General features: G+C 37.3%; 4 protein-coding genes and 1 non-coding gene across 8 annotated transcripts; 3 read left to right on the forward strand and 2 right to left on the reverse strand.

The window, feature by feature from the left end:
- Positions 1-3,003: 3,003 nt before the first annotated feature.
- LOC113731453 (two-component response regulator ARR17-like) lies at positions 3,004-5,630 on the forward strand. Its single transcript, XM_027256743.2, has 5 exons — positions 3,004-3,694; positions 4,699-4,772; positions 4,975-5,052; positions 5,170-5,240; positions 5,391-5,630. Exons 1-5 carry the CDS (start codon positions 3,577-3,579, stop codon positions 5,515-5,517), a joined length of 468 nt encoding a protein of 155 aa, XP_027112544.1. The 5' UTR covers positions 3,004-3,576; the 3' UTR covers positions 5,518-5,630.
- Positions 5,631-5,632: 2 nt separating this feature from the next.
- Positions 5,633-14,767, reverse strand: LOC113731426 (uncharacterized). 4 transcript variants are annotated; one of them, XM_072080245.1, is made up of 19 exons: positions 14,571-14,767; positions 13,982-14,058; positions 13,405-13,427; positions 13,081-13,256; positions 12,332-12,451; positions 12,182-12,224; positions 11,821-11,912; positions 11,518-11,613; positions 10,998-11,064; positions 9,712-9,808; positions 8,731-8,938; positions 8,248-8,407; positions 8,124-8,161; positions 7,722-7,794; positions 7,539-7,643; positions 7,423-7,448; positions 6,384-7,338; positions 6,231-6,280; positions 5,633-6,102 (listed from the first exon to the last, which is right to left on the reverse strand). In XM_072080245.1, exons 2-19 carry the CDS (start codon positions 14,021-14,023, stop codon positions 5,936-5,938), a joined length of 2,538 nt encoding a protein of 845 aa, XP_071936346.1. In that variant the 5' UTR covers positions 14,024-14,058; positions 14,571-14,767; the 3' UTR covers positions 5,633-5,935. The 4 variants fall into 4 exon arrangements, with proteins under 4 accessions (XP_071936346.1, XP_027112498.2, XP_071936354.1 ...); XM_027256697.2 differs by having other exon boundaries at positions 8,731-8,953; positions 14,571-14,766; XM_072080253.1 differs by having other exon boundaries at positions 8,731-8,953; positions 13,156-13,256; positions 14,571-14,765.
- Positions 14,768-17,439: 2,672 nt separating this feature from the next.
- LOC113731444 (probable glutathione S-transferase parA) lies at positions 17,440-18,687 on the forward strand. The gene is made up of 2 exons (XM_027256731.2): positions 17,440-17,814; positions 18,123-18,687. Exons 1-2 carry the CDS (start codon positions 17,491-17,493, stop codon positions 18,459-18,461), a joined length of 663 nt encoding a protein of 220 aa, XP_027112532.1. The 5' UTR covers positions 17,440-17,490; the 3' UTR covers positions 18,462-18,687.
- A 978-nt stretch (positions 18,688-19,665) lies between these two features.
- LOC113687268 (small nucleolar RNA snoR100) lies at positions 19,666-19,767 on the forward strand. The gene has a single exon (XR_003447730.1). It is a non-coding gene; the product is annotated as a small nucleolar RNA snoR100 (small nucleolar RNA).
- A 1,336-nt stretch (positions 19,768-21,103) lies between these two features.
- On the reverse strand, positions 21,104-24,668 carry LOC113731437 (trans-cinnamate 4-monooxygenase). The gene is made up of 3 exons (XM_027256719.2): positions 23,802-24,668; positions 22,925-23,058; positions 21,104-21,838 (listed from the first exon to the last, which is right to left on the reverse strand). The coding sequence occupies exons 1-3, from the start codon at positions 24,584-24,586 to the stop codon at positions 21,240-21,242; spliced, it is 1,518 nt and encodes a 505-aa protein (XP_027112520.1). The 5' UTR covers positions 24,587-24,668; the 3' UTR covers positions 21,104-21,239.
- Positions 24,669-27,844: the final 3,176 nt, after the last annotated feature.

Genomic DNA, 27,844 nt, shown 5'->3' on the forward strand with positions numbered 1-27,844 from the left:
ACAAATTGTCCACTAGAAAATTACTACATGTTCTTACTTTGCTCTCTTCTTGTCGAATTAAATCAATTTGCTCTATGAAAATTTGAGTTCCTTTTTTTCCTTCGATTCTATTAAATCAAGAGGATTTCGTAATGTAATATGTTTATGTTGTAGGAAAAGGACAAATATTCGATTAATTAATCAATGAGACTAGTTGCTCGTGTGGACAAATACACCTTAAACTTCACGTGTGTGTTTGTGTGCATATATATATAATTATATATGTTTTTGTCCTAGTTCACAATTTGTTGTGAGTGTATTTGGTCTTTCTAGCCCCGCGTGAATGGTCCAGCAGCAGCGCCTCTCACCAGTGAATCTTGAGATCATAAATTCGAGTCTCCGCTCCGCTGGATTCCTCCGCGCACTTAACGTGTTCGGGTCGGGTTGGGACGCCGGACCCGGGCCGCAGGAGATTAGTCGGGCCCCGTAAGGATTGACCCGGATACTCCTGTGTCGACAAAAAAAAAAAAAAGTATTTGGTCTTTCTACATGTGCGAAAAACACTTGTTTGCCCAATTGATTGAGCTCGTTGAAATTCCAAAGTGCACTTGACTTTTGTTCGTAACATATCATGCATCACGAGACACAATGATGCTATATTAGATTTGATGTTGCATTTGTGGATTTCTTCCCATTTAACAATGAGGTAAGGATGTTAGATGTTGTTTGAGAGTACATTTTCAAATTAACCATACAATTACCCTCAGCATGTCAAGTCGCACGCAATTTTGAATCGACGAAAATTTTGGTTGGTTTCATAGACACGATGACATGAAAAAAAAAAAAAAACAGCGAAAGAGCATCAATTTTGCAAGCAAAGATAAAATTCAGCAGTAAAACAGCTAGATTTCTGAATAGATAATTGCCTCAGTAAACCAGGTGTTGCTGCATTTTATTGATTGCAGCAAGAACATATCACATACTATTGAGTTTGTGAACTAAAGAGTAAAAGCTCTCTTTACTCTTTAGCACAATTTCCATGTCAACCGTCCTAAAGAACTTCACAAGTTGTAGTATCATCTGTTGGAAATAAAAGGCGTTACATTCTGGAAATGTTCGCTTCCACTAAAATAGCAGGGCTTGTTAAACGCTGATATGGATGGATGCACATTAAAGATTACCCACCGAAGAAAAACATGCACATGATATTGGTAGTATAATATATCAACATTTTGCGAATGCGAGTTATATGCAACCCTTGAAATGTCAATTTCTTGTTCATTTAGAGGCTAAGCCGCTTCATGCAGATTGAAGATATAGTAATAAATATATGCAGGGTTTCTAACAATCCAAAAACCGCTGATATAATATTATTGTTGGTTTTCTGCTAGTATTACTTTTTTTTTTTTTTTTGGCCAGCAAAAATACATTGTATAACCTACTCTATCCTAATCTAGGAGGAGAGGAAGGCTAAGGAGACTTGTGTTAGGAGTTAGTAGATGTACGGATCCAACTAAATCAAGAGAATGCTATGACACTATTATCCTTAGATTTTTTTTTTTACTGTAGGTAAGATTTGAACCAACACCTACCGCGCTTTCCTGGTGAAGACTGAGCTAAGCTCGGTGGTTTTTCTGCTAGTATTACGGTTTATTGAATTTTGTTTTTCTTTTGGAACTCTGGGCTGACGTACACTATGGATTAAGCAGTTGTTCGAATGTTGACTTGCCACTGTACAAATTTTAGTAGTGCATGTTTCCTTGTTTACAGCTAGCATCTGATGCATTATCCATCATTCAATAATGTGAAGTGTGAAAAGTCAGACTACCATTTACAGTTTTTAGTCACCTTCTTTACTCGTTCTGTACATATAGATGCGCACGCTAATTGTTGTATTCGCAGTATCAATAAGGCTGTGACGCAGGTATTAGTTTGCACCCATAATCTCACGTGCCACAATTCCGTCTCCTCTGTTATCATCGATTGCAAGAGCGATTTCAATATACAAATTTTAATGAAAAAAATACACGAAGAATTATTACATACAATCGGATATATATACATACATATATATATATATATAAATATGTGTGTGTGTAAAACGAAGATCCATGTATCACAATGGATTGACAGACTCAAATTATTTTTTTTTATTTTAAAATTTTACAAATAACAACTCCTATACTATACTTTTAAGGGACAGCTGAGTTATGTTATGATGGGAATTGGAAAAAAAGGCTTTGATTGACCCAAAAAGTTGGTTAGTGACCCAAAAAATCATACATGCATACCATCTTGTTTCATATCTACTCAAAATCAACGCGAAAAATTCACATCTCGTTTCAGACTTTTCCTTGCTGCAGGGCTGGTCAGATTCGTACAATCAAACAAAATTTGCACAAGCAGATTCTCTAATTGCTCTTTCTAACATAAGCATTAGGAAACTTCTAACTTTCTCCCCCTATTCTGAAAATTACGATGCCGTATTAGGCACATATTCCGACCTGAATTGATGGTTCAGATCTCTTCCATAGTCAACTTGGATTCCTCATTCTCCCATATCTCTGTATCGTTCTCATTCTCCCACATGGTGACATCTTTTTTCTGCCAAATCAATGATATTCAAGCAAGGAAAGTAGAATTATCATCTACCGCGTTTGTTCTGAAGGTCAAGAAGATGAATTCGACGGGATGCGAATTTAATCCCTTTTTTGGGTTCTTTTTGCTTAACAAAAGTTAATAAAAGAAAGAAACCAACAAATTCTGTTGATTTTGTTTGTTCACGTAATAGTCAGGAAGATAAGCAGTGGTACTAAAGTTGACGGGCTTTTTAACGCTGGCTTAGAGGGTAATAAAAGAATGGAAGAATAGAATACAGTAACAGAATCAAGCCACGCATGGGCCATGGGGCATGGCATGATGGAGTAGCCTTTTGCCAAACTGAGACAAATTCGTCCTTAATCCTCCACTCCCGCGTGAAATGTGAATGGAAGGGTGTGCAGTGCATCTCGAGAACAAAATAGGCAGGAATCAGTACTGAGCTGGAAGGATCTCTGTCTAAAGATGAAGAGGATATAATGGAAGAGGAAGATATATTACTGCTACCACGTAGGATAGGAATTAGGGAGGGAGGAAATACTCTCTCTACTAAAAAGACTTGAAAGAGGGAACCGAAAAAGGAAGACTGATGCATTTTCTCTTTGTTTTTCCTCTCTCTCTCTCCTCTGTTGCCATGTCTGCAACCTTGTCCCAGAAACCCAAAAAGATCACGTAATATCTGTGACTTGATTTTATCACGATTCCACAAGTTTTTCCCCTCTCCCTACAGATGCATTTGCGTATCGAAAGTAGATTTAGTACCCACATTATTGTCTTAATAATAAGGGGATCCTCTCCTTTCCAGTTTCCCCTATAAGTATTAGTGGCAATTGCCATTCCCCTTCCCAAGCACCCCCCCCCCCCACCGTAAGTTAAAATCCTCTGCTCGTCAGTTGGTCGTTTAGCGTTCAGAAGAAGACATTATAATTAATGAGTGTCTTGGTCCTCTCACGAGAGCCTTTGTCGGTTGCTTTTTGTTGGGTTCTATAGCTAGCAGCTATGGCATCTTCTTCAAGAGGTCGAGAATCGGATGAGAGACCCCATGTTTTAGCAGTGGACGATAGTTTAGTAGATCGCAGACTCATTGAGAAGCTCTTCACCAGCTCTGCATGCAAAGGTAATGAACCATTCATTGTTCATTCCTTCCCTTTTTTTTTTTTTCACAGGTTCTCAGGCTTCTTCTTGCTCTCTCTCTCTGTACAATTCACTCGCTCAAGCAGTCAAGCCACTACTCTTTTGAAAAAAAAAAAAAAAAGAAGATGTTTGGCAAGTGGCAACGAAGCCTAAAAATCTCTTCAAACCTCACAAGTCAAGTCAGTATAGAAACGAGGATGGACAATGGATCGTGGGCGACGCTGTCAGAGTAGTGTTTGTGGTTATCCTTTACTCACCACCCGACCGCGACCCCGACCCCAACCCCAACCCCAACCCCATCCCCAACCCCACCAGTTACGCCGCTTAAATGATGCCATAGCTTCGGGAAGATTAGTCCGGGTGGCAGTAGTACGGCATATCTATCGCTTTTAATAACATCACGCCTTGTGCATGTTTCTAATCTGGCAGAAAATTGTGGGCTTGATTGAGGTGACGGCTTGCGTTTCTTTAACCAACCATTTTTGACAAATTGACATCAGTCCTTCCTAATACTCTGCTTTGTTATTTACTGCTTGACGTGTCACATGTAGTAGTAGTAATTCATTGTTGGCTCATTTTACTGTAATAGTAGATAGTAGTAGTGTATGTCGAATGTGACGGGGTGTGATGCTTCCCAACCCCAGTTTCTGGAAAGAACAATGTAATGGGTTTTGTTTTGGTTCACTGAAAAATCCTCCTCAACAAGATCTTCAAGATTCATGCCAACTAATCCTGAAAATCACAACTGATGCAGTTTTATCACATCATCGCCTTCAAATTTGCTGCTGCTACCACTTTTTTTTCAAGGGCTGAAAGTGGTTTATTGTTGGACATCAAATGAGGAGGGCAAGAAGCGAGCTTAAAAAATTTCTTGTAGACAAAAAAAATATACACTTCTATTTCAAATGCCAATTTCGCACCATGTAGATCCTTTATTATCGTACAATAATTCTGCGCTGAATTGGTCCCCGGTATTTTGTGTGGTAGTTACGACTGCAGAGAACGGGCAAAGGGCTCTCGAGGTCTTAGGCTTGGGAGATGGACAACACGCCAGCAACTGTGTAAGTAGAAAACTCCTATAACCTTGCTTTTAAGTTGATAAATAGGTGAATGAAATCTGCAGCTCTTAATAGGCAAGTTATGCGCTTCAATCTTTTCGTCAATGCTACAATTTTTTTTTTTGGTTGATATAGACTATTACTTTATATTTTTCTGGCTCATTTTTTTCTGATGATGACTGCAGTTGATTGATACATTTTGCAGGTGTCAGAGATAAACTTGATAATTACCGATTACTGCATGCCAGGGATGACAGGGTATGAGCTATTGAAGAAGGTCAAGGTGAGCCATATTTCACTTTATGCATTTTCAAAGCAAGCAACCAGATAATTGGTTGCTCTCGTTTTTATAGATTGAAAATTCATGGCGAATGTCTTAACATGTTTCGTTACTGAACAGGAATCATCCAGACTGAGAGAGATACCAGTTGTCATAGTATCGTCTGAGAACGTCCCAACCCGGATTAAGGAGTAATAATCAGGCTGCAAATTCTACTAATTTTAATCTAAGTGGCACATGAGGCAAATTTAATAGCGTTAAAAGTTTATGCTTAGAAAGAAACCCAGAAATATACGTGAAATCAACTCTGACATGCCTCAATTCTTGTTAACTCAAACTAGGTGCTTGGAAGAAGGAGCTCAAGAATTCATGCTAAAGCCTCTCAATCAATCAGATGTAATGAAATTGAGATGTTATATGATGAAATTAAGCCACCCATCCAAAGGACAGCTCTGCATTGGGAGATAAAAGTTAGCAACTCTGAAATGATGGATTTGATAGAAAGAAAGGTATTAGGTAGGCAGAGATTTGTATCAACATCAAACTTGTTATCAGTTGAACAATCCTCTTTTGTATGTTCATATTTTGTTCCATTAATATCTAAAGAAATTTTAATTTAAGAAAATGTTCCAAAGCAATCTCATGAGGCCCCCCAAAAAAAAAGGAAAAAGAAATAAATTCTGCTTGCGGGCCCATTCCTTTTCCATTCACTTCACACTAATCAAAGAACTGCCAGTCAAGCAAGAGAGTATTGTGGACAAAGCAAAGTCATGCCAAATAATCTGAGGTCTAATTGCTCGTAAATATCCCTTGACAAACTTTTCGCAGAAGAAAAAGTTGTAGGGGCAATGTAGGACAAGCCAAGGAATTCAATATGCTCAAAGCTTCAAGCCTTCTTCCCCGCTACCTTAGCAGATGCTTCCTTCAGTACCTGAATGCAAAGAAGTTGCAGGACACAGCTATCAAGCGTCATCACCTGGCATGTTGACTCAATCCCACTTTTCTCCTCACTTCCTGTCCTTTCTTCATGCCCAAATCCTTCTTCCAGATTTGCTAGTTGGGAAGAACAAAAGACAGCTGATTAGCAGTCTTTGCAGATTCGACTCTTACCAATAACACAACATACAATAAAAAGTCAGTTCAAAGATAAAAAAAAAAAAAAAGTAGTAGATTTTACTTACCTCCGGATCCAGTTTGATGCAAAAAAGAGCTCTGAGCATTAAGCTGACATCTAACCACAATGAAGAATTAATTAGGCTAATTTAACGTTCTCTTTTTCCTGCGAAAGAACAAGATTCTGAAGGTACAAAACAGATTTTATGCTATTCACGTACTTAGCATCTACATGGGACGAATTGCCATCAATACTTGAAGTAGCCCCAGATGGTGATGCATCTTCATCTTGGAGACAATCCGTTTCTTTCACATTCTCTCCGGCTTTTGAAGTCCCATTAGTGAATTCCTTGCAATTATTAGACTTGTCTTCCTCATCAGGCGTACAAGTACACTTCCGACATCCTGAGGATAATTTTGAAGCCTCAGTAGTGGATTCCTTGCAGTCACTAGACTTGTCTTCCACATCAGCTACATAGATAAACTTCCCACATCCTGAGAATAAGCTTTTTCTGCAGCGGGAACGCTCTCTCCAATGCTCCAGTTTTCCATGTTCAGATACAGGGAGATCAGTATGTTCATCTTCCTCCCTGGTAATGCTTTGCAGTTCTGATTCTGGAAAACTGTGACCATGCATTGACTTCTGAGGTTTATACCCCCTATTGCAGTGCTCAGAAAAATTTAGCATGCTTGACACTGGCGTAACTTTTTCCAACTTACGTTGGTGGGAATCATGTTCTTCTGATGTCAGGTTGCAACAAGGTGAGCAATCAGCATGCACATTGGTACCTCCGGATGTGCCAAAGAGATCTTCAATCCAAAGTCTGGAGCTTGGATTTGTATCATATGTCCTGGGATAAGGATTATGACGTGAAATTGTCTTGCCAGGATCATATGCTCCCTCAAACAATCGGCCATTCTCTGATTTCAACCTCTTCTCAGAAGTCATTTTTGAGTTATCAGCTGGTTGCGATCTTGATGAATTTGAAATCCTTGTAAGCTTTCCTTGCTCATTTGTGTTGTCCCCTTGCTGGTTAATCTCCAACTTATTGCAGGTTTTTACTCTGCCATACATAATGTTTTCACCACAGATGTTCTCTGAGCAACCAAAATCAGCACTTTTCGGTGTCTGTTTCTCAGTTGAGTTCAATGTGCCTTTCTTCGATACACCCCCCACTGAAAAGAGAATCAAAAGGTATGTATTGTGTATTTTGTAGGGTGATAATTAAGCCAAATATCTACTGCACCACTAAATATGACCTGCGCTTGACGAGCATGACTCCTCACTGTCAAGAAATTAATCGAGATGTAATTAGTTTATAGAGAAACAGAGGCATATATGACATTTCCAGACAAGAACAGCCAGGTATAATGACCTCAGCAAACTCAAATTGTCTCTTGTATCTTCAGTTTTGAAGCATGACCATGTGGGTTGGTAATCAATATCACCAACATCATGGTCTCTGTGAACTGGAGATCTCCTGCCAATATAAAAGTTATGGAGTTTAGTAGAAACGAGCATGCTGGTGGAGATGGGCTATGTTATTGAACTTTCTTACCATGTCATCTCCGGAATTGTGGAATCATGAAAGTTCTCTGAGTTCTGGCGCTTCACATATAGCTCAGGTGAATCTGAAAAAGAATAAATAAATAAAGAGAGTAATAAAGAAAAGAATAAAAAAGGACATCAAACATGGAGCGGCGATCACTAACTGATAAACATGCAAGTTTCCGGTATGATCTAAACAGTAGAGGAAATGAAGACAACAGAACAACAGACTCCAAAATCACTGAAGGAAGACTGAGAACAAAAATTAGACAAACTTGAGAATGAACTCCATAGCTGAGAATAATAAAGCACCTAATAAAGAAAAGCAGCCAGCAGCTGAGGAAGTGCAGAATAGCTAAATCAGAATTAACAAATACAATAAAGGCAACCAAAGAATGGGACTGAAAAGCACCTCTATGTCCGAGTCTCTTTGATTTTCTCATTGTAGTCCTACACAAACGCAGTAAGATGATTAATCTATATCAGATGGTACTATATGCTTTAGTCAAATATAGGTCAATTCCTGTATGTAAAACCTGCTCTTCTGTCGATAAGAGCCTTGGAAAGTAAATTCTTCACTCCTGGAGTCCATGGTATAATAATCATCAGAAGCATCTTCTTGATCCATCCAAATGTTGCAAGATGAACCAAAAGCACTCTCGTCAAGAATTTTGCCAGTTACAGGCCTACAGGTTGCTGGATGACATTAAATAAATAGTAAATTAAAATTTATTACATTAGAAGAGCCTGAACATGAAGCAAATGGGGATGCCAAACAAACAATGAAGCGCATGGTACAGCATGTTCAATAAATATTTAGACCACAAACCCAATTTTTTTACTTCTGTATATAGGTGTTTCAAAACTCTAATCAAGACTAGCTAATACATCTCCCATCTCCCCCAAAAAAACAGTTTGCATTAAGAATGACAATGCTTCTTCAAACTGATGTTAATAGCTCCCAAACTAAAGATTGACCTTAAAGTCCTTCCAAAAAAAGATGCAGAAAAATGCATTACCATCCCAACTGTGCCTATTTCTCTCTGTTTTGTGGAAGAATGGTTCATCATTCTGAAAAAGATCAGTAAAACCATTATCATTGTCATCAAATATTGAGAATTCTCTGGTGTCCAACAAATCTTGCTTTTGCTTGCTGAAAGAACCCAATATGTCCTTTGAACAGAAAGAGTACTCCACAGAACTTTTACATAAGGGCACATCAACTTCCTGCATCATAGCATCCTGCATTACATCAATCAAAATACTTACTCCATGATATCAATAATTACAAAGAATGCTGGAGTCAATAACAAACGAAACATCAAGAGCCATACATGTGGAGGCAGAATGCTGAAAAAAGTGTAACTCCTTTTAGCAACAATTTTCAGAGCTACCATAATGTCATATCAAGGCACATATATATAGCTCTTTGTTTTAAAATCAACAGGTATTAAATCACAAAGACCAACACAGATAGAAGTCAGCAACAAAGATCAAATGCAATAAAAGATGTTTATAAGTTTTTCTCTATTGTGATACTAGGCACAGATAGCACCCGTTAGTTTCACAGATAAGCAAGAGTACAACATCATAAGATGCTCCTTTTAGTTTCCTTACTGTAAAAGCATGATCATATGTAAAATTGAATAAAAGAAATCCCGTCCAGGCACTCTAATTGAGAATTGGTAAGAAAAGCTCCAGTAAAGAAATTTAAAACTGTTGATAAGATTTAGATTATATATTCACAGATAAATTTAAATTTCAGACGAACATCACTGCTAAATTTAAGTTTCAGATGAACATCAAGAAAGAATAGAACATTAGAAACCTTTGCGAGGGATTAATGACTAGAACTTGACACTTCAAGAGGGAATTTGACATGAAAATGAAGCATTGACTCTTTTGACAACGAGATACCGAGTTACTGAATATAGATTTCAATACATAGTTGACGAAGCAACCTTTTGACAGTAGAAATTAGGCATCAGCATTTGCCTTACCAATTCAAATTCAAGGTTAACCAGCTCGCTGTTAAGGTTGAATGAGTCAGCAGGCCTCATAGCTTTTGATGGTGGAGAGCAACCATGCAAGAAGTTTCTGCAGTCAAACAGCACAAACTCACTCTTCACACAATGCTTCAACTGTGGCTCTTGAGAGATTAACTATAAAAATGAGAATAAGCCTATAACTCAATGATGCTTATGAAGAGGAAGTTCTGAATGCAGAGGCGGAAACTGAAGTATTTATGACAGCAAATGGTGAAACAGGAAGGGTTTTTCTAATGATGGATTTTGATAAGCAAGAATATATTTGATGGCATGACAATGGCATCCTCTACTAAAGAAACTATTAAGAATGCAATTCCATTAACCATCGATAAGGGCTTGTGGATGCCTAAGCAAAGAGAAAGCATACAAAAGATAAACATCAAAGCAATACATTGATTTAAAATATCAAAGCATACATTAGTTGAAATCCTTAAGCAATGCTAGTTATATGAAAGCTACAGGAGTTAAGTTCTGCCCCCTTTCTTTTCTTCTCTCTCCTCATTCACCACACTTTTTCAGAGTCTTCCCATCCCCTCCTCCAGTGCACCTCCCCCCTCTCCTATCCATCTTTCCTCTATTTGCTGCTATCATGTTTGACGGTCACTGATCAAGATGACCTCTGCATTGATGGGTTATTTGCCAGTGTTTACTGGGACTTGGCAGACAAGATAATGAAAAAGAAAATGAAGTATCGGAAGGAAAAGGTGGTCACATTGATGTGTTGTGTTAGCGTATATTCTACCAAGACTCTATATCATTTTTCTGATGATGAAATATTATCCTTAAAAATGAAGTAGATAAAAATAAGATTCTCCAAAAGCAAGATTATAGGAAGATGCTGTAAACCATTGCATCACTTAACATAATTTGACCACATGACAAAACGAGGAATTTTAATACCTCAGGTATGTACTAGGGCCACATAAATACATTGGCTTAGTATTAAGAGTTGACTCAGAAGTTCTCCACTTTAAGCTAAAGTATTTGATCTAATGATTGAGCTCCAACAAGCCACTAAGTTAGTACAATATCCAGGTTGTCAGAATTTGGCATAATATGTGGGAAGATATTCAACTGAATTAATGCCAAAAGTTTGTCAGACTTTGTTTGCATGGGATTTAGATCTAACACCACCACTACAACTCAGATTAGTTTGTCACTGGGCCCAAATTTAGTCTGCACCAATTTTAGTCACTTCTCAAAAGATTGTTCTCTGTATCACACTAAAGATATCTTACCTGCCATGCACCTCTGGTGCACGAACTGGCGTATGAACTGGAGTCTCCATTTCCACTCTACCAACACCTGATAACCAAGTGCACATTCAGTTACATTGGTGCATCATGCATCATGTATGTTCATAGGGATCATAAATGCTCAATATGTGGATAAATCTATTGAACTAAGTAACGAGAGTGACACTGATCTCAAGTGACAGTGGGTAGTAAAAGATTAAAGCAAGCATTAATCCTTTCCAATTCTGAACTATCATTAATTTTAGCCAAAACACGCCTGTTTGCTGAGAAAATTTTCTTTTACTTCTAATCACATGCTTCTGCAAATACTCAACTAAGCCAGACACGTATAGAACTCAAAAGAAAATTTGACAAGCAGCACAAACTGGAAGCTTACAATCTTGGTACTGAAAAATGTAGTTTCTGTTTCCTTGTTGAACAATTAAACTTATTAGGGAATTGCATTTTCACAAATAAGGATAAGAGAAAAGTAGAATTATCTGATCAGCCTGGTACATTGTACCTTCAATTGAAAATGCAGCATGAGCTTCACGTTCTAAACTTGAACCAGTATGGAGATTTGGTTCATCATCTCCAAGTATGTCCATCATACCTAGTTCTGTAAACAGTTCAGGAAAGGAAATTACATAATTAATGCAAAGATACGAGATCCATATAGCTCTTTACTTGAATACAAGGATTGGATGGTTTTGACTCCAAATTTTGCTTCTGGCATCCCTTCTTTCTTTTTTGACATTCAGTATACCAGTGCAGATTGTAAATGCAACTTCATAAAATGATATATATTCAACCAAACTTTTGTTACCTTGATACTCTGGGACCATTTTTATCTGATTCATCTTGTCATCATCTGAGTTGAAAGTTCTTGCATCTTTACCAGAAGTGCTAACCAACATCCTGATAGCATTGCAGGTGTTAATTATGCTCAAGACTTTCCAAAAAAAAAATCAGCAAGCATGAAGATCAATTCTGCTTAAACTTGGCAGTCCAGAGTGGAGAACAAGTTTATCAATGACTACTCAATAGCCAGCCAAGATTATTTTGTGATGCTGAATAATCACTTCAGAATACTACCAGTTGAAAGAATACTTGTGAATGTGAATTTTAAGATATAATTGACTATTTGTAGTTTTAATTACTAATCATTATTTTGTGAATATACTTACGTCTTTGCATATGAACTGCCTGGTTGATAGCTTGATGAAAGTCCTATAACAACACAAATTTGGGTACTATTATCTCCAGCCCTCAGATTAGCAGACAAGCAGAGAAACTTGATCAAAAGAAAAAAAATTCAATTAATTTGAGCAGCATACTTGCTTCCTCAGCTTCAGAGGGGCCGGAAGGTGTGAATTTGTTAGCTTGAAAGCATTGTATTGATTGTGGACACTTGAGTGCTTGATAGTTCAGAGCATGCTGCTCTGTTTCATTGTTTCCTTGCATGGTCAAGAAAGGACTCAGGAAGCATACACAGACATGTCAATTTCATCAAGGCATTAGGCAACTTAAGCATGAGACGTCCAGATCAGACACATAGGATGGCCACAGCACCCAACAAGCAATAATGAAGTAGAGCACTCCTGAGGTTTTCAAGTCTAACAACTTTATATTCAATGATAGTAATTAACAGGTTCTAGATATAATGATGCAAATGATTTGCTGCTCTAGTAGATTCACTACCAACTGATGGACTTCAGTCATGCTATGTCTCATCAGCAGAATTAAGTACAGGTTTAAGCACCCAAAGGGATAGAAGTCATTAGCTATACTCATTTAAAGTCACTAACCCAACTACTTCTCACAGTAGCACAAAAATTGTAGTTTACTAGCAGAAAGTATTTTATATTTAAGGAGGAAAAGTAAAAAAATAAAAAGATCTGTTGAAGTTTAACCGAATCTGACAGTTGACCAGGATCTCCAATCCCGGGAAATGGAACTGTTAGGTAAAAGAAATAAAAATGCAAGCATGCCCCATCATTGTTTCCCATAAAGTAGCTCGAAGGGAGAAAAAAAAAGGCAGCCCGTAACCCTTTAAGAGTTGGACTAGGAAAAAAAACAAACAAACCTAAAGGGTAATTTGACTTATTCTGTTGCACAACAGTTGATAAGTTCTGAAAACTTAGAATATCCAGAGATCTACTATTTTCAGCATGCTGCCCATGGATATTGTGCTCCTCAGAATCTTTCCTCCCTCCGGTCGCTTGCTGTTGCCGCCTTTTCTGCTCAAAGTAGTGTTTTTGCCTGTAATATTAAAGAATATGTAGCCTATATTACTAATCACCCAATAAAATCCTTCAAAGTTCTTGACAAGCCATGACATGAGCAGAATGTACATTTGACAAGGGCTTAAAACTGTTTAAAAACAGTAAGAACCATAATTTCTACTTACCTTTTCTGCGTTGACATTCTTGTCTGAAATTTCAGCACGCCCCGGAATCAGAAAGTTTTATTCACCCATATATGAAATGGAGAGGAGGGAAAAAAGATTAACATGTTGAACTGCACATAAAAAAGCTCAAAGATGTTCCACCTTGTCAATCTATATAAGTGATGTTATAGTACAATCATATAGGACTTTCAATATCTTAGATGCAAGCAATTGTTTCAAAAACTTTTCATCTTTTTAAATTTTTTGTTATTAAAAGTGCAAAGTTGTGGAATGGTTAACAAATTTTAAACGCAATCTGACTTGTTGAATGCAACTTCACTCGAAAGTGCAATATTTTTCAAGCAATACAGCTTCATGATCTTGTTTTACATGTTTGTGCTCATGCATGTCTCACCCTTTTTACTTTCTAGAAACAAAACTGAAATGATTTCCTAATCGAGAATTTTTAACAGGAAACAGTGGCAGAAATTTTGACCGTTTTTCAAGATTAATCTAACGTTTACAATTCGAAAAAATAAAGAAAAGAAATTTTCACTAAGAATTAACAAAATAAAATCTAATACGACATCAGACTTACGGAAGTCACTTTCCGCCGAGATCCGCCCATCCATTGCAACATTTTTGAATATTCAAATATCTTTCTAAAGCCACAACCTATACAAACACCCAAAAGCTGGAAAAAATAAGTAAACCAAGAAATAACTTAATACCAGCAACTCTGGCAATAGCACCATATATAATTAAGTTCTGAGTTCAAATTCAAACACAAAACTTGCCAAAATGTGAAATTAGTAATTAAAAAAATTAGTCAGCTACACTAGCTTATGAACGAAAATAACAGATAGGCATCATTTCTACTTCTTGTGTTCACGAATCGAAATTCTGTATCAATGCAAGCAGTTGAAATCAAACGGGAACTAGTATACAGTAAATTTACTTGGGTCCTTGATTGTCACAATAACAAACTTGGTGATGTAAAATCAGGATATTCTCTAAAACCTAACGAGACACTGGTTAGCTATTTCGCTTTTAGGAACTTAATTACTTCAATTCCATAGGTATCGATCACAGTCCGGAAGCAATCACGTAGACGCGAGTATGTAGCGGGGAAGGTCTCGGTAGTAGTTAAACAGAATTTGAGGGAGGTTTCCGGAGTCGTAAATTACCTAGGCGGTGATTTCACCGCCAAATAGAAACCGAAATGCAGGACAGCAGGAGATCGACCGGAGAGATTATGCCGCTTTCTATCAAAATGCCGGCGGAGAGAAGCATCAGTTTGTACTCCTTGTTTAAGTGAGAGGGGACGCGGGAGTTATTTCGTGCCGAACGTTTCCAATTACTATGACACGTATAGAAGTGTTTTATTCCTTTAAGTAGCTACCGCTCGACGTATTGTTTGCAACAAAAATAATAAAGCTTCTAACAATTTCATTGATTAAAAAAAAAACTTTTTCCCCTTAATTTGTACATCCATAGGGTGTGCTTTTTCCATTAATATAAATTAAAGTTTGTTAACTAATCACTTTACTTTAGCACAACTAAGTTATGATTATATTTTGTTTGATTTGTTAGTGAATTTTAAGGAGACAACCTTGGCTTAAGTATTGAGTAACTTGGCATATATTTCAATTCCGTAGGTCAAGGATAAACAAGTCTTACAAATTCTATGATGTTTTTTGTTTTTTGGAGAATAATTCTATGAAGTTCATTGTGTATGTCGATAGAGTTTCCATGAACCTTTTTTTGCCACATTTACCCATAAAATGGTCAAGCTATTCACGAACAATGTAACATTTTGTGACCAAATTGTAATTCATTATTAACTACTTGTATAGTTCCGTAACAATAATTGAGTATCATTTATGGTATTCACATGAACAGTAATCGAATTCACACTACTATTGTGAAGTTGTGCAAATAAATAATAATGAATAATGAACTATAACTTGATTCATAAATAGTTGTATTCTGCCATTTTTTCCAATTATACATGTTATGAGATTATTTTTCTTGGTAACAATTAGGATTGTTAATGAGGTCGGGTTGGCTTATACTAGTTTGTTTTTTCACCACAAAATCCAATAAAGAGTTAAGCACGGGCCTTAAAATGTTCAAATTCAAATGGATCAAACCCGATAGTGCTATTTCTTTTTTGTTTTTTTTTTTTTTTGGTTTTGGGGGGGGGGGGGGGGGGGTTGTTGCGGGTGGAGGTAGTGCTATTCAATTTTGGATACATATTCGTCTTTATTATTCTAAAGGGGGGGGGGGGTGGCGAAAATTATTTTGGATACATATTTGCTTTATCCTAGTTGAGAAAATTATGCTGGGGAAAGATAAAAGCACTAAATTTTGTCAGCCTACCGCTGTGACTTTTATAAATCTTTTGTTGGGGAAAACGAACTTGTACAAGTCGACAATGATATTTCGGCACCACTGATTGAATATGGACAAGGGCTTTGCTGTGTGGAAATTGACGTGGTTCATCAAAATCTTCACCGCACAATGAGAAGAATTTTCGTCCCCGAATGCATGATCTTGAAAGTATCCTTCGTTGCCATCAACGAGTTTGACACAAATTTCCAAAAGTAAAGGAACGAGTTTCGCATTTTGTATATGGCGATTGCCGGATTGGACTTTTGTTTGTGGGGCGGGTGACCGATGCAGCATGGCCCATATACGATGTGCACTCCGCAAAAGTTCTTCGAGGTCATTAAACTCTCACCCACGATCATAAATAACACACACATACACTAGTCTTGAGAAACTCACAATCCAACTCAAAAAAACATGCTGACTTTCAAGCTACACTGAAAACCTTAAATAGTACTCCCTCCCTTTTTTTATAACTGACGTTTAAGGTTTTGCACGCCAATTAAAAAAAGTTTTTCATTGTTTAAATTTATACACTACTTTCCTTTTGTACCCTCATTAATTGTCCAATTCACTCATATTTTCTCTCACTAGAGTATTAAATGGTGCTGTTTTACTAGGCCAAAAGCAATGAGAGAAGTAATAATTACTAGGAGTAGTAATTAAGAGCCCTGTATTGGTAAAGAGAGATAAAAAGGTAAAATTGTGAAAAAATAATTAATGCTGCATGAGAATAATACAACGACAGATAAAAGTACTTAAGAGCAAATTTCTTAAACGTCAGTTATAAAAAAAGGGAGGGAGTACACACACACCACTCACATCGAGGGAAAGGGGGAGGGGGAAGGTCATTAAGCTCTCAATGTAGTCAAAGTTAATAAATTCGACTCAGATCAATAGGTCACTCATTAGATCAGTGAATCACTGATTGAACCGGCGGTGAGTGAGTAGTAGTTTAATATTTGTAAATATAAAATAATAATTTTAATATATATAAAAATATTTAATGAAATGCTTTTAAATACTAATTATTGTACTTAAAAAGATATATAATGAACATATAAATATTAATAGAAAAATTTATTTCATTTCATCATACTTTTACATAAATAAATAATATAGTCAAATATAAAACAAAATTGTGTCACTTGTTCCCAAAGATATAGCATCATTTTTTATTATTTTATTTTTATTTAAAATAAAATAAATTTTCACTACTCAAATATTGTCAGTTTTAAAGTTAAAATGATTAATTATATAATAAAAAAGTAAACAGTTTTATTTAAAAAAATGTTATTATCAAATAAAAATTAAGCAAGTGGTAAAATCTTATGCATATTTAGATGAAGATACAATATACAAATACTATCAAAAGCGTATATATATATATATATATATAATATTTCAAAAACAAAGACCAAAAATTTTTTTTTAAGAAAACACCGAGTAAACTAGAAAATTGGCCGAATTTCTGATTGAACCCATTATCCGATCAACCTAGAGATTGGGCCCGACTTGAGATCCGGACCACCTGGCCAATCGGTTCCATTGTCGTACCGGGCTGGTCAATATACGATGTATGCGCCGATTTGCACTTGCCGTATTGAACCGTAATACCCACATTCGATGCATCTGGTCCCGGCAGCAGGGTCCTATATAACTCGCAGATTGCACAAATATACTAATATAGCATTATAGCCAGTGAAATTTGGCAAAATGGAAGAGAGTAGTGTGATTCTGCTAGATTTATGGGTTAGCATTTACGCGACGAGGGCAAGAATTGCATTGGCCGAGAAGGGGATCAAGTACCAAGCTCAGGAAGAAGACTTCGTTTATAAGCAGAAAAGTAGCCTGCTTCTAGAGATGAATCCGCTTCACAAAACCGTCCCGGTTCTGATTCACAACGGCAAGCCCATTTGTGAATCCCTGAACATTGTTGAGTACATTGATGAAGTGTGGAATCACAAATCTCCATTGCTCCCCGCCGATCCTTACCAAAGATCCCAAGCCAGATTCTGGGCTGATTACATTGATAAGAAGGTTACTATTACATCCTCTCAACTTTTTGTTCTTTTTAATTGCTGTTCCCTTGTTCTAGTCAGGTTATATCCCAATCTATATTATGCTAGTCTCAGGCTCTTAGCTGCCTATATGGGTTCTCCGGTGGCCTCCTGTTTACATATCCCTGTGTTTGGACGGCTCAAAAAATCTAGGAATGAACAAGCACTGTTAATTGCTCTTAGCTTTTCTCCTAAGTAATTTCGTAATATAATTTTCGAGAATCGCCTGAACTCCTGGTAAACTTTAGAACAAATATATTGACTATAATTCTGGGGCGTGGAATGCAGGTATCTTCAAGGAATATATGGGGGAACAAGGGGGAGGAGCGGGAGAAAGCGAAGAAGGAATTTATAGAAGCTTTGAAGATTTTGCAGGGAGTGCTGGGAGACAAGACTTACTTCGGTGGTGATTCATTCGGCTTTGTGGATATAGCTCTTTTACCCTTTTCTATCTGGTTTTATACCTTGGAGAATGTTGCCAACTTCAGCGTGGAGGCTGAGACTCCACAGCTTGTCGAATGGGTCAAGAGATGCAGGGAAAGGGAAAGTGTCTCCAGCTCTCTCCCTGACCCTAAAAAGGTCTATGACTTCATCTTGCCAATGATGCACAAAATGGGTCTAGCATAGCCGGATTGGATGGATACTTTACGAGGATTGAGGAATAAAAGGGAGGCTAATGCAGCTGATGCAATTTCCATTTCAAATGCAATGTAACTTTTTTTCTTTTTTCTTTTTTCTTTTTTGGGGGTTACTGTTGAAGGATGTAATATGGTGGCAATAAAAATATGATTTGGCCTTGGAGATTGCTTTAAGCCGTGATTAATATAAATTGAACGTGCTTTTTAGTTTAGAAGACTCACCTCAGCAGAGGATATGATTACTCTTTTTATCTTCCTTATCATTTGATTATGGGTTGGATGGATTAGAAATGCAGCATTACTCTAAAATAGGCTGGATTTATGGATGAAGAAGAGCACGAAAAGTACTTGGCTCTCTGCCTTCCCCTGTTAGAGAAACTTTTTGGATCAACGATCCATCACTCGAATTTGGGGCAGGAACTGTTGCAACAGCAATGATTCTTGAAAAATTTACTACCTTGATTGGCCTATATATATATATATAGCTCAAATTATGAGATGCGCTTCAATTTTAACATGCATGGGACTAACCCAAAAACAAAACCAAGTTTGCGTTATATTAAAACTGATTTACCTCTTGGACAAAATGAATGATTACATTTTATTGAAATGCACAAAATCATTTTACTCTGCCCCGCTCTCCACTGCTAATAATTTTGATGCTCTTCTAGCTTCATGGGCTTCGTCAGTCTATATTGGACTTCAACTTAGAACTTGGACCCGCTCTGAAGTTATAGCTTCGACATTGGTCGCAATTTTTTTTTAAGGCGCATGGGTCCATTTGGTAGAATAGAAACCAGGATGATTGTGTTATTCTTGGTACTAAATAGGGGCGGTTTGGTAAATAAGCGTAACCCTAGCATTCTGCTCCAAATCTTGGCTATAAATAATTCGGGCTGGAGGTAAAAGACGGGTGGTGGGCAGCTGCGAATTTCTTCAAGTGGTCTTCCACTGTTGTTAGCTTCAATCTTTTCAAGTGGCGCTTCAATTTCTTGTTCTGCTGAAATTTTTCTGGACAACGGGAACTACAGTTTCCTTTAATTTTCTATTCTTTTTTTTTTTTTTGAATTATTGGTTGGAAATCTTTGTGCTTGTACTATGAACGTGAATTTTGACCATTTTCTAAAAAAGATTTAGAACTGATTAGACGGGATCCGATCTGTGTACAATAAGCCGATGCTCTGGATAAAATAGAATGAAGGAAGCATGGTAGTGTGCACAGAGAATGAAAGGGTCGTCATGTCTGCTCTCTCTGATGCTTAAATGATTTGGGGGCCTGGATTAGACCCACATCTTCAATTCTGTGACTTTGTTCAGTTCCCATCTTATGTTGATGTTTTTGAAGAGGAAAAGAAAATTGAATCAAGTTCTACACCTGTGCTCTTTTTTTTTTTGTTTTAAAATTTTTTTGGGTTTGTACATTTTGTAAAATGAGCAGCTTTTTATCTTGTTACAGAATTCTTTACCAACTACAACTACCTTTGGAGTAGTTGGGGGAACGCCTTTCAAGGAAGGCCCTCTGGTGGTGGTGCAGATTAAGGGATCGAATCACTTGATTTGTATTTCACTAGCACCCATTTGATCCACCAGTAGATTGTCCCTTCGGTTTTCTCTTGGTTCACTCTCTTTCTTTTTAGTATAGAAGAATAGGAGTGGATATAAAATAGAAATTATTGTGTCCCAGAAAAAGAAGATTAACGGGGTTTTAAATGCATCATTAGTCAGGTTTTGGGGCATATCAGTTGATATTGATCTAATAACGATGCACTCTTTCCAATTTGGAATGTTAGATTATTGATGATCCATCAGCTCAACTGATAAATCGTATGAATGATAAATCATTACCATATAATACTCGGAATTGAACAAGTTGTTTGCACCGTACCCGGAATGATTAAAGCTTGCTGAACATGTTGTGCGCGTGCGGGATGAGGACTGGCGGGTGGTTTGATCAAAATTGGACACTTGAATACTGAGTCCAAGTCGCAGAAAAAGACTGGGCAGCTCTAAAGCTGTTGGTATTGCTTGCACGGTGAAGTCGAGCAAATCTGAGATTCGAAGTGTTGATTGAGCCAGTGGGTAGCGGATGACTACACAACTACCACATTGGTAGATGGCAGATGGTGACAATAATAGCCCTTTTTACTGCCGAAGGAGAAAGTGTGGCAGGAGAGAACTCGTTGATAGATCATGTGATTCCCTTACAAACTTGGAAGAGATCCCTAGTTGGTGTCATGAGTCGAGAGTTTGGTACTGAGAATGATTTAGTACCGTCCCACAAGGACACAATTATGTTCAATGATATTGACGCGTGAAATGATATGTCGGACCCAAAGGACGAAGGAGAAAAGAAAGAAAAAAAAAAAAAACCCCATAGAACGACCAATACTTAAATCCTAGACATGATCTCGCTGCATCTTCATCTTCTTCCTTTTTAAATTTTTATTTTCATTTTTTTTTTGGGGTGACAGTTGGGCTGGGGGCTGGGTGGTGGACAGCAAATCTTTAGTCATTTGGTGGATGCAGTACACGAAAGGGTAAAAAGTTCAGAAAGTTAAACCGTAATGGGCTGTAGGCATGCCGTTCTTTGACTTCGGTAATGCTTATATCAGATCCTGATTGAACGACAGATTTATGGTAAAAACGTCTTTGCGAATACATAGATTGTGAACGAATGTCTACACATTAAAAGAGTTTCAAAATCACACACTGACAATTTTAATGCAATTTGCAATATACCGATTTCATCACACAATTACAATCACGTCTAGAGGGATCTTGGCTTCAAGACAATGGTGGAATGCTTCAAAATGTGCAGACTGAATTGTCCACCTTTTTCTGCGGTATCAATCTTGGATTGCCCTGGAGGAGGCAACAGCTCAAAATTCTGCACCAAGCGTCCCAAAGTGATACCAAGAATTGGCAATGCAAGGATGATTCCAGGGCAGCTTCTCCTACCAACACCGAATGGAAGATACCGGAAGTCGTTGCCATTGGCATCAACCTTAGACTCCTCTTCCAAAAACCTCTCTGGTCTGAACTCCTCTGGCTTCCTCCAGTTCTCTGGGTTGTTTGCGAGCCACCAAGCGTTGACCAAAATCTTGCTCTCGGCAGGAATATCATACCCGCCCAGCTTGGCTTCATTGAGGTTCATGTGAGGCACCAAAAGAGGAATTGCCATTCGAAGTCGGAGGGTCTCCTTGACCACAGCCTGAAGGTATGGTAGTTTGAGGGTGTCGGGTTCAGTGACTTGCACACCAGGTCCAAGCACGGTATCAATCTCTTGTCGTAGTTTCCTCTGGACTTGTGGGTGGTTTACCAATTCCGCAATGCCCCATTCAATTGACCACAACGTTGTCTCAATAGCTGTTCATGAAAATTTATTTAGTACTTTTTAAAGTCGTTGCAGAGTTTCAAGTTTGGGAAAGTAAAAATCTCAAGAGTGTCGTCTGGTCTTTTTTCAATCATGCTTAGATGTTCTACTGCTTTCATCAAATTTCATTTCAGGCAAAAGGAAATCATATTGTGGGCATAAAGATGAGCAGAATTCTTTATAGATTGTAAAGCACTCCCAGTAAAGTAGTGATTCCAGTCCAAGGTTGCACCATTCAAGGCATGAATCAAAGTAATTATTGAAGAAGGTAGGTTACACTAACTAATAACAAAGTACATTAAATAAAGGTATTTAGAGAAGTTAAAAATTAAATATATTCTTCAATTAAAAAGTGTACTATAATTTAAAATGAATAAAAAAAATAAAACAAGACTATAAGAGTGAGAAACAGACAGAGAAGTATAATTCTACAGCTTCTCTAGTGTTGATGATGCACAACAAACTTGGCCAGACAATTTTAATTGATGAGGGAATCGATGAAAACAGAGGCCGAATCACAGCATCAGAAATGAATATTGCAGTAGATGAGAAGTATCTGCAAATGACATCCAGATCTTCCAAATTTAAGAAACTTTTACTTCCGAGTAAAAGGTGCATGTTAGCCTTCTACTTCTGAGTAAGAAACTCTTTTTTTTTTGCTTTTTTTTCAGAAAAGGTAAATGTTGGCATAAAAATGTGGCAGGATTGCTTCATGTACATGATGATCTTTATTTCAGTTTCATTTGACAATCATATAGTAATCCACTACTACATTCTTTTACAGGCGGAAACACAGAAAAGGTATACCAAACCTTAGTTACTTATCCAGCAATTCGTCAACTCCAGCCGAAAAGGTTTAAATGAAAGGTGGTTCATAATCATTGGATTTCATTTACTTGCACGTTTGGTGGTTGGTGGCTGAGTTGGATGCTTCTATTAGTGCGCTACTGCTAATAAACTAATGGCCATCTAATCTAAGATGAAAGGGCTCTTATCCAAAGGAAACAGTTCATAAAAAGATCCAAAGTGGGGCTGGGTAACATCGATGAAAAAGTTAATGAAGTGAGAAGTTAACCTACCGGCAACATTGATGTTTTCCACAATGTAAAGGACATTGTCCTCGTTAATCTCTCCCTTCTGCTGTGCTTCAAGAATATGATCAATGGCACATTTTAGGCTGTGGCTATCCATGCTTGTTGTGCTTGCAAGCTTCCTGCAACCCAAAAATACAAAGTAAGAAGCCAAGCTATTAAGACTGTGACTATTCATTTGATTCCAGTTTGTGCTGCAAAACAAGCAAGGCTGAAAGAAAAAAAAATGGAAAACTAATAATCATGCTTCATTTCTGTTTGTTGAAAAAAATAATAATACAAATCATTTCCAAGTCCTAGGAAAACATTCCCACAAGCTATCCATGCTTCATATTACAGCAAGAAGTACCGATTTTGTTTTTCTAGTTAAATAAACAAGCAACGCTTATCTTTTCTTTGTTCGTGAGAGGTTGTCACGGTCAAACGCATAAACGAAATATCGCTAGAAAGTTCGAACAGGAATCAGCCGACCCGACGTCAAAAGGACAACAAATGCATAAGACAAAAAGATTCACCGAGCCAAAAAAAAAAAAAAAAAATTTTTTCTTGGATCAAACTAGACATCCCAACTCCTAAGATGCTTTTACAGGTCAGAATCCAGAAACTCCTAAACTTTTCTTTATTAGCACATCTCCAGAAAAGGGTTTTCCCTAAATACTCTATCAATCATAATATATACTCTATCCAAATAATACTCTACAGTAATTATTCCAAATAATAATAATATATCCTTAGTTAATCTAGGAGACTTTTTAAAAAAGAAAAAGAAAAAAAAAGTGCTACTTATGTTAATCGAACTACATTAGATCAATGGAGTTCCAGATAAGTAATGTATGAAGAGAAAAGTTCAGAAACTAAAACTTACTTCCTTTCGTCAACGAAGTGATCCTTGAACAGCTGCAGCCTCCTCTCCTTAACCTCCTTACAGATCTTCAAGTAACCCCTCAAGAAAGGCCTCAAGATGGGAATGAAATCACCGTAATTATATTCGAAGCTCTGAGCCAGCCTACTCCTCTCTCCGTTCAAAGCCTTAAGCTTGTTAAACAGAGGATCATCCTCGCTCTCAAATCGGTAATCAAACATGATTCGGTACATATTATTGTACATCATGAGCTGCAACCTCCTCCTCAAGACAATCCCATTGGTGGAGGATTCAGGGTTCTTCTTAACATCCTCCACGACACGGGCAACCTCTGCCTCCCAACCGTGCCTGTACTGCTGAACAACTTTGTTAGTGAAAAAGGGGACAGTCATAATCCTTCTCATCTTCCTCCAATGCTCGCCGTAGACGGTGAAGACCATATCCTGGCCTTTGCCGGTGAATATATCAAACACCACATTTCTGGTGCGGGAGCCGAACTCCACCCCCTGGGTGTGCAAGACGTCTTTGGCAAGTTCAGGGGACGATACCACCACAAGATTGCGCTGGCCCATTCTCAGAAGGAAGATTTCTCCAAATTTCTTGGCGTAGTCAGTGAGGTTGCGGTGGTTCAAATCATCACCAACTTGTAACCAGTTTCCGAAAATGGGAACTGGGATTGGGCCTGGAGGCAGCTTGAATTTCTTGCCCCGTAATTTAGAAACAACGATGGCAACTATGATGGCTGCAAACAGTCCCAAGAGGGTCTTCTCTAGCAGGAGAAGATCCATGACGGTGTGGAGGAGTGGGAGGTTTGGTTTGGTTGAGTGGTTTGGGTGATGGAGTGGGATTGGTGCCGGAGTGACTATAATTTATAGCAGGGGGGGGGCAGCTGTCTAGTTGTCTTTTTTTTTTTTTTTTTTGTGGTTTCTGTTTTTCATTGGAGGGGGTAGGTGGCCGATGGAGTGGTAGTAGTAAGTAGGAAGTGGGGTCGGTGAAGGTGGGTGGCCCTTTGACGGCGTCAGAATTTTTTGACGTCGAGAAAGGAAGATAGAGGCGAGGGGCGAGAATGGTGGGGGGATCGATAAGGGAGTTGAAACTTGCAAAGGGGAGTAGGTGGGCGGGTTTGGTGAGCGGGAAATTTGCCAATATATAAGTTGAAATTGATTAACTTATTTTGTCACCATGGTTTGTGCGAGGTGTGGGGAACGATGATGTCAAATTATTAGGTGCTGCAATCAAAAGTTGCCGTACTTTTGATTCTAATCCTCATGGCTCATCAGCAGGCACGACACTTTTTTTGTTTAGATTGTAAATTTTTAACCAAAAAAATGTTTACATTTTTCATAGGTACATTTTTATCAAACATATATTAAATTATTACATTACATGTTTTTTTTATAAAATTTTCAAAAAATGACGACCCAAACACAAGATCTAAAACTTTAGAGCGGAAAATTTATTTATTTGGATTAGAGTAGTGTTACTTCTCGTATATTGATTATTATACAAGCCGAATGAACTCTACTCATTTTTTAGTGCTCGGTGACAAATGTTTCAGTTTTTTAAGCTAAAAATGCTGGAACGTGGCAGAATCAACGACAAGTGTTGTTACAATTAGTTTGCCAAATTAATTGCGCAAGTGTCGTGGCACAAATGCGGAAACGCGGCAAAATCAGACGGAAGTGACGAGGGCTTACAAGCCTTTAGCAGGGAAGGAAAAAGGAACATTGGCGTCGAGACAAGGACCCACCGCTTCGTTGTAAAGTAAAGGGTTGTGCATTCAAATCTTGTGGCTGGTACGGGCATTTTATTCATATAAACGAACTCTAAAAACTCTTATAAGTGACTTTAATTTGAAAGGCATGATTTGACACGTAATAATAATAGGAGTCGGACTCGCTTGAATTTTTTCCCTACCAAATGATGCACCATCTAATTGTCTACGAAAAGCTTTTTCAACAACAAATAAATGAAGCAAAGTAATGCACTTTTTTTTTTCGGCAACTTCACCATTTTGTGTGAATGATAAGGAAGCACTTAAAATCAAATTTTGAGTTATTGTATCGTTTGACATAATTCTAGGACATAACTTTTATCTAACTACGTACACATCACATCATGGTGGGCAAATTTATTTCATCATCATATGTAACACATCCTAAATAAGTACTGCCCTGCTATTTGTATAAGAGGTTTCTGTTAAACCAAAACAGGTTAATCCTACGTTTCTACTCATCAGGAATCGAATATCCGTAACTTTTAATTCACAATCTACCGGTAGATTTCCTGCTATTTTACCGCAGGCACGTGTCAGACATATCTTGATAGCATAAAAAGGACGAGGGGCCTGGACGGTTGTCAGAGACAATCGTTCCAGGCAGTTCACGGTCAGGATGAAGCTTCAAAAATTTGTGCGGTTCAAATCACATCTTGTAACTCGATTTTCACGCCGTGTGGGGCCTACAAAAATGTTGTTCTATTTTACTCGCTGTTGTTCAATTGTTACACCTTGTACAAATGATGTTACACCATGTACAAATGGTGTTACACCTTCCGGAGCGCTCCAGCCCCGCGTCTGCATAAAAAGGATGTGGCAGACATATCTTCTCGTGGAAATAAATTTTGTTGTTTAAATGTTACGTAGATACAAGTGCATCTACACTGATTTACATTCTCTTTAAAGTTTAATACACATATCAAGTCGGCATTTTATTTTCTCTTCTTTTATTATATTTTCATTCACAATAGATTATACTCCATAATGTATAATAGCATGGGTCCACAATTAAATCACATATTTATTTTAATAATGCATAACTCATATTACATAAATTAATAAAGTAATTTTTAAAAATAATTTTGTTATTTTTTAAAAATAAAGTATTAACTTTCATTAGATTTTTAACCTTTTGAATTTTTTATTTTCTAAAAATAATATTATTAATTTTTAAGTTTGAACAATATATCTTTTGCTATCTCTAAAAAATAATATATTGTTATTTTTTGAAAAATAATTATGCAAACAAATTATGATACTTGTTGCAAACTAATTATTATGCAAATTAAAACAAATTATTATATAATTTTTTATTTTCTAAAAATAATTATGCAAATTTAGTGTACCGTTGAAAAAAATTAACGTGGAAACCATCAACGTTTGCTAGACAAAATTTGAAGGAGTCCGATATTTTTTAGTGGGTGGCCCATCCATTACACGTATCATCAAGATGATGCGTGTAATGGGTATTACACACCCATTACACGATTACAATGGATGGGCGTGTAACCAACCCATCATTACACCTCTCGTGCAACTCCGTTGGAGTTGCTCTGAGTCTACGACCGTCTAACAAGTTTGTCGTACACTCTTCGTAATTTAATATAAACTCACCTAAGTTTGGTGTATATGAAGTACGATCATGTAACTTTTGTTGTACGTCATAAAATAATTTATGTGTATACAACAAATTATAGAGCAAAATAAAATAATCATATAAATTGTACCTAAAACCAATTGTATCTGCTCCAAACCTATACATACATACGCACGCGGGCTGCAATCTCCTTATAATCTCAGACCAAAAAAAAAAAGTCACTAAGGACGTGTAATTACGGTGTAAACATGTTTAAAAAATACTAAATTGTCACCACAGAAAGACCAATTCTAATGTTTTGAGTCTTGAAATTCCAGAAGCACAAATGCCATGAATCTCCACGTAAGACGGCAGCATTTGTCTAGATCCAAAAGTTAACTGGCAAGAATATGCCGGCCATAGTCAAAAGCTTTTTCCCGCATCTACACAATGGAAGATTCAAAGGTACTGAAAATATTTTCGTCTGCGGTTTGAAGAAAATGGAATACTCGTCATTCATAGCACGTGAGATAATATATGTTTAACCTACCAATTAAATTTATTTGTGTTTCTCTAATTCTAATTAACAAAAAAAAAAGAAAAAGAAAATTTGTGTTCCCGGCTTATCCTTTAACCAGAATTAGGTTAGAACTTAAAAAAGTATACGCATTGGTATGGCGGAGGGCCATAAAT

This window comes from Coffea arabica, chromosome 1c (genome assembly GCF_036785885.1).
Source record: "Coffea arabica cultivar ET-39 chromosome 1c, Coffea Arabica ET-39 HiFi, whole genome shotgun sequence".
Lineage (NCBI taxonomy): Eukaryota > Viridiplantae > Streptophyta > Magnoliopsida > Gentianales > Rubiaceae > Coffea > Coffea arabica.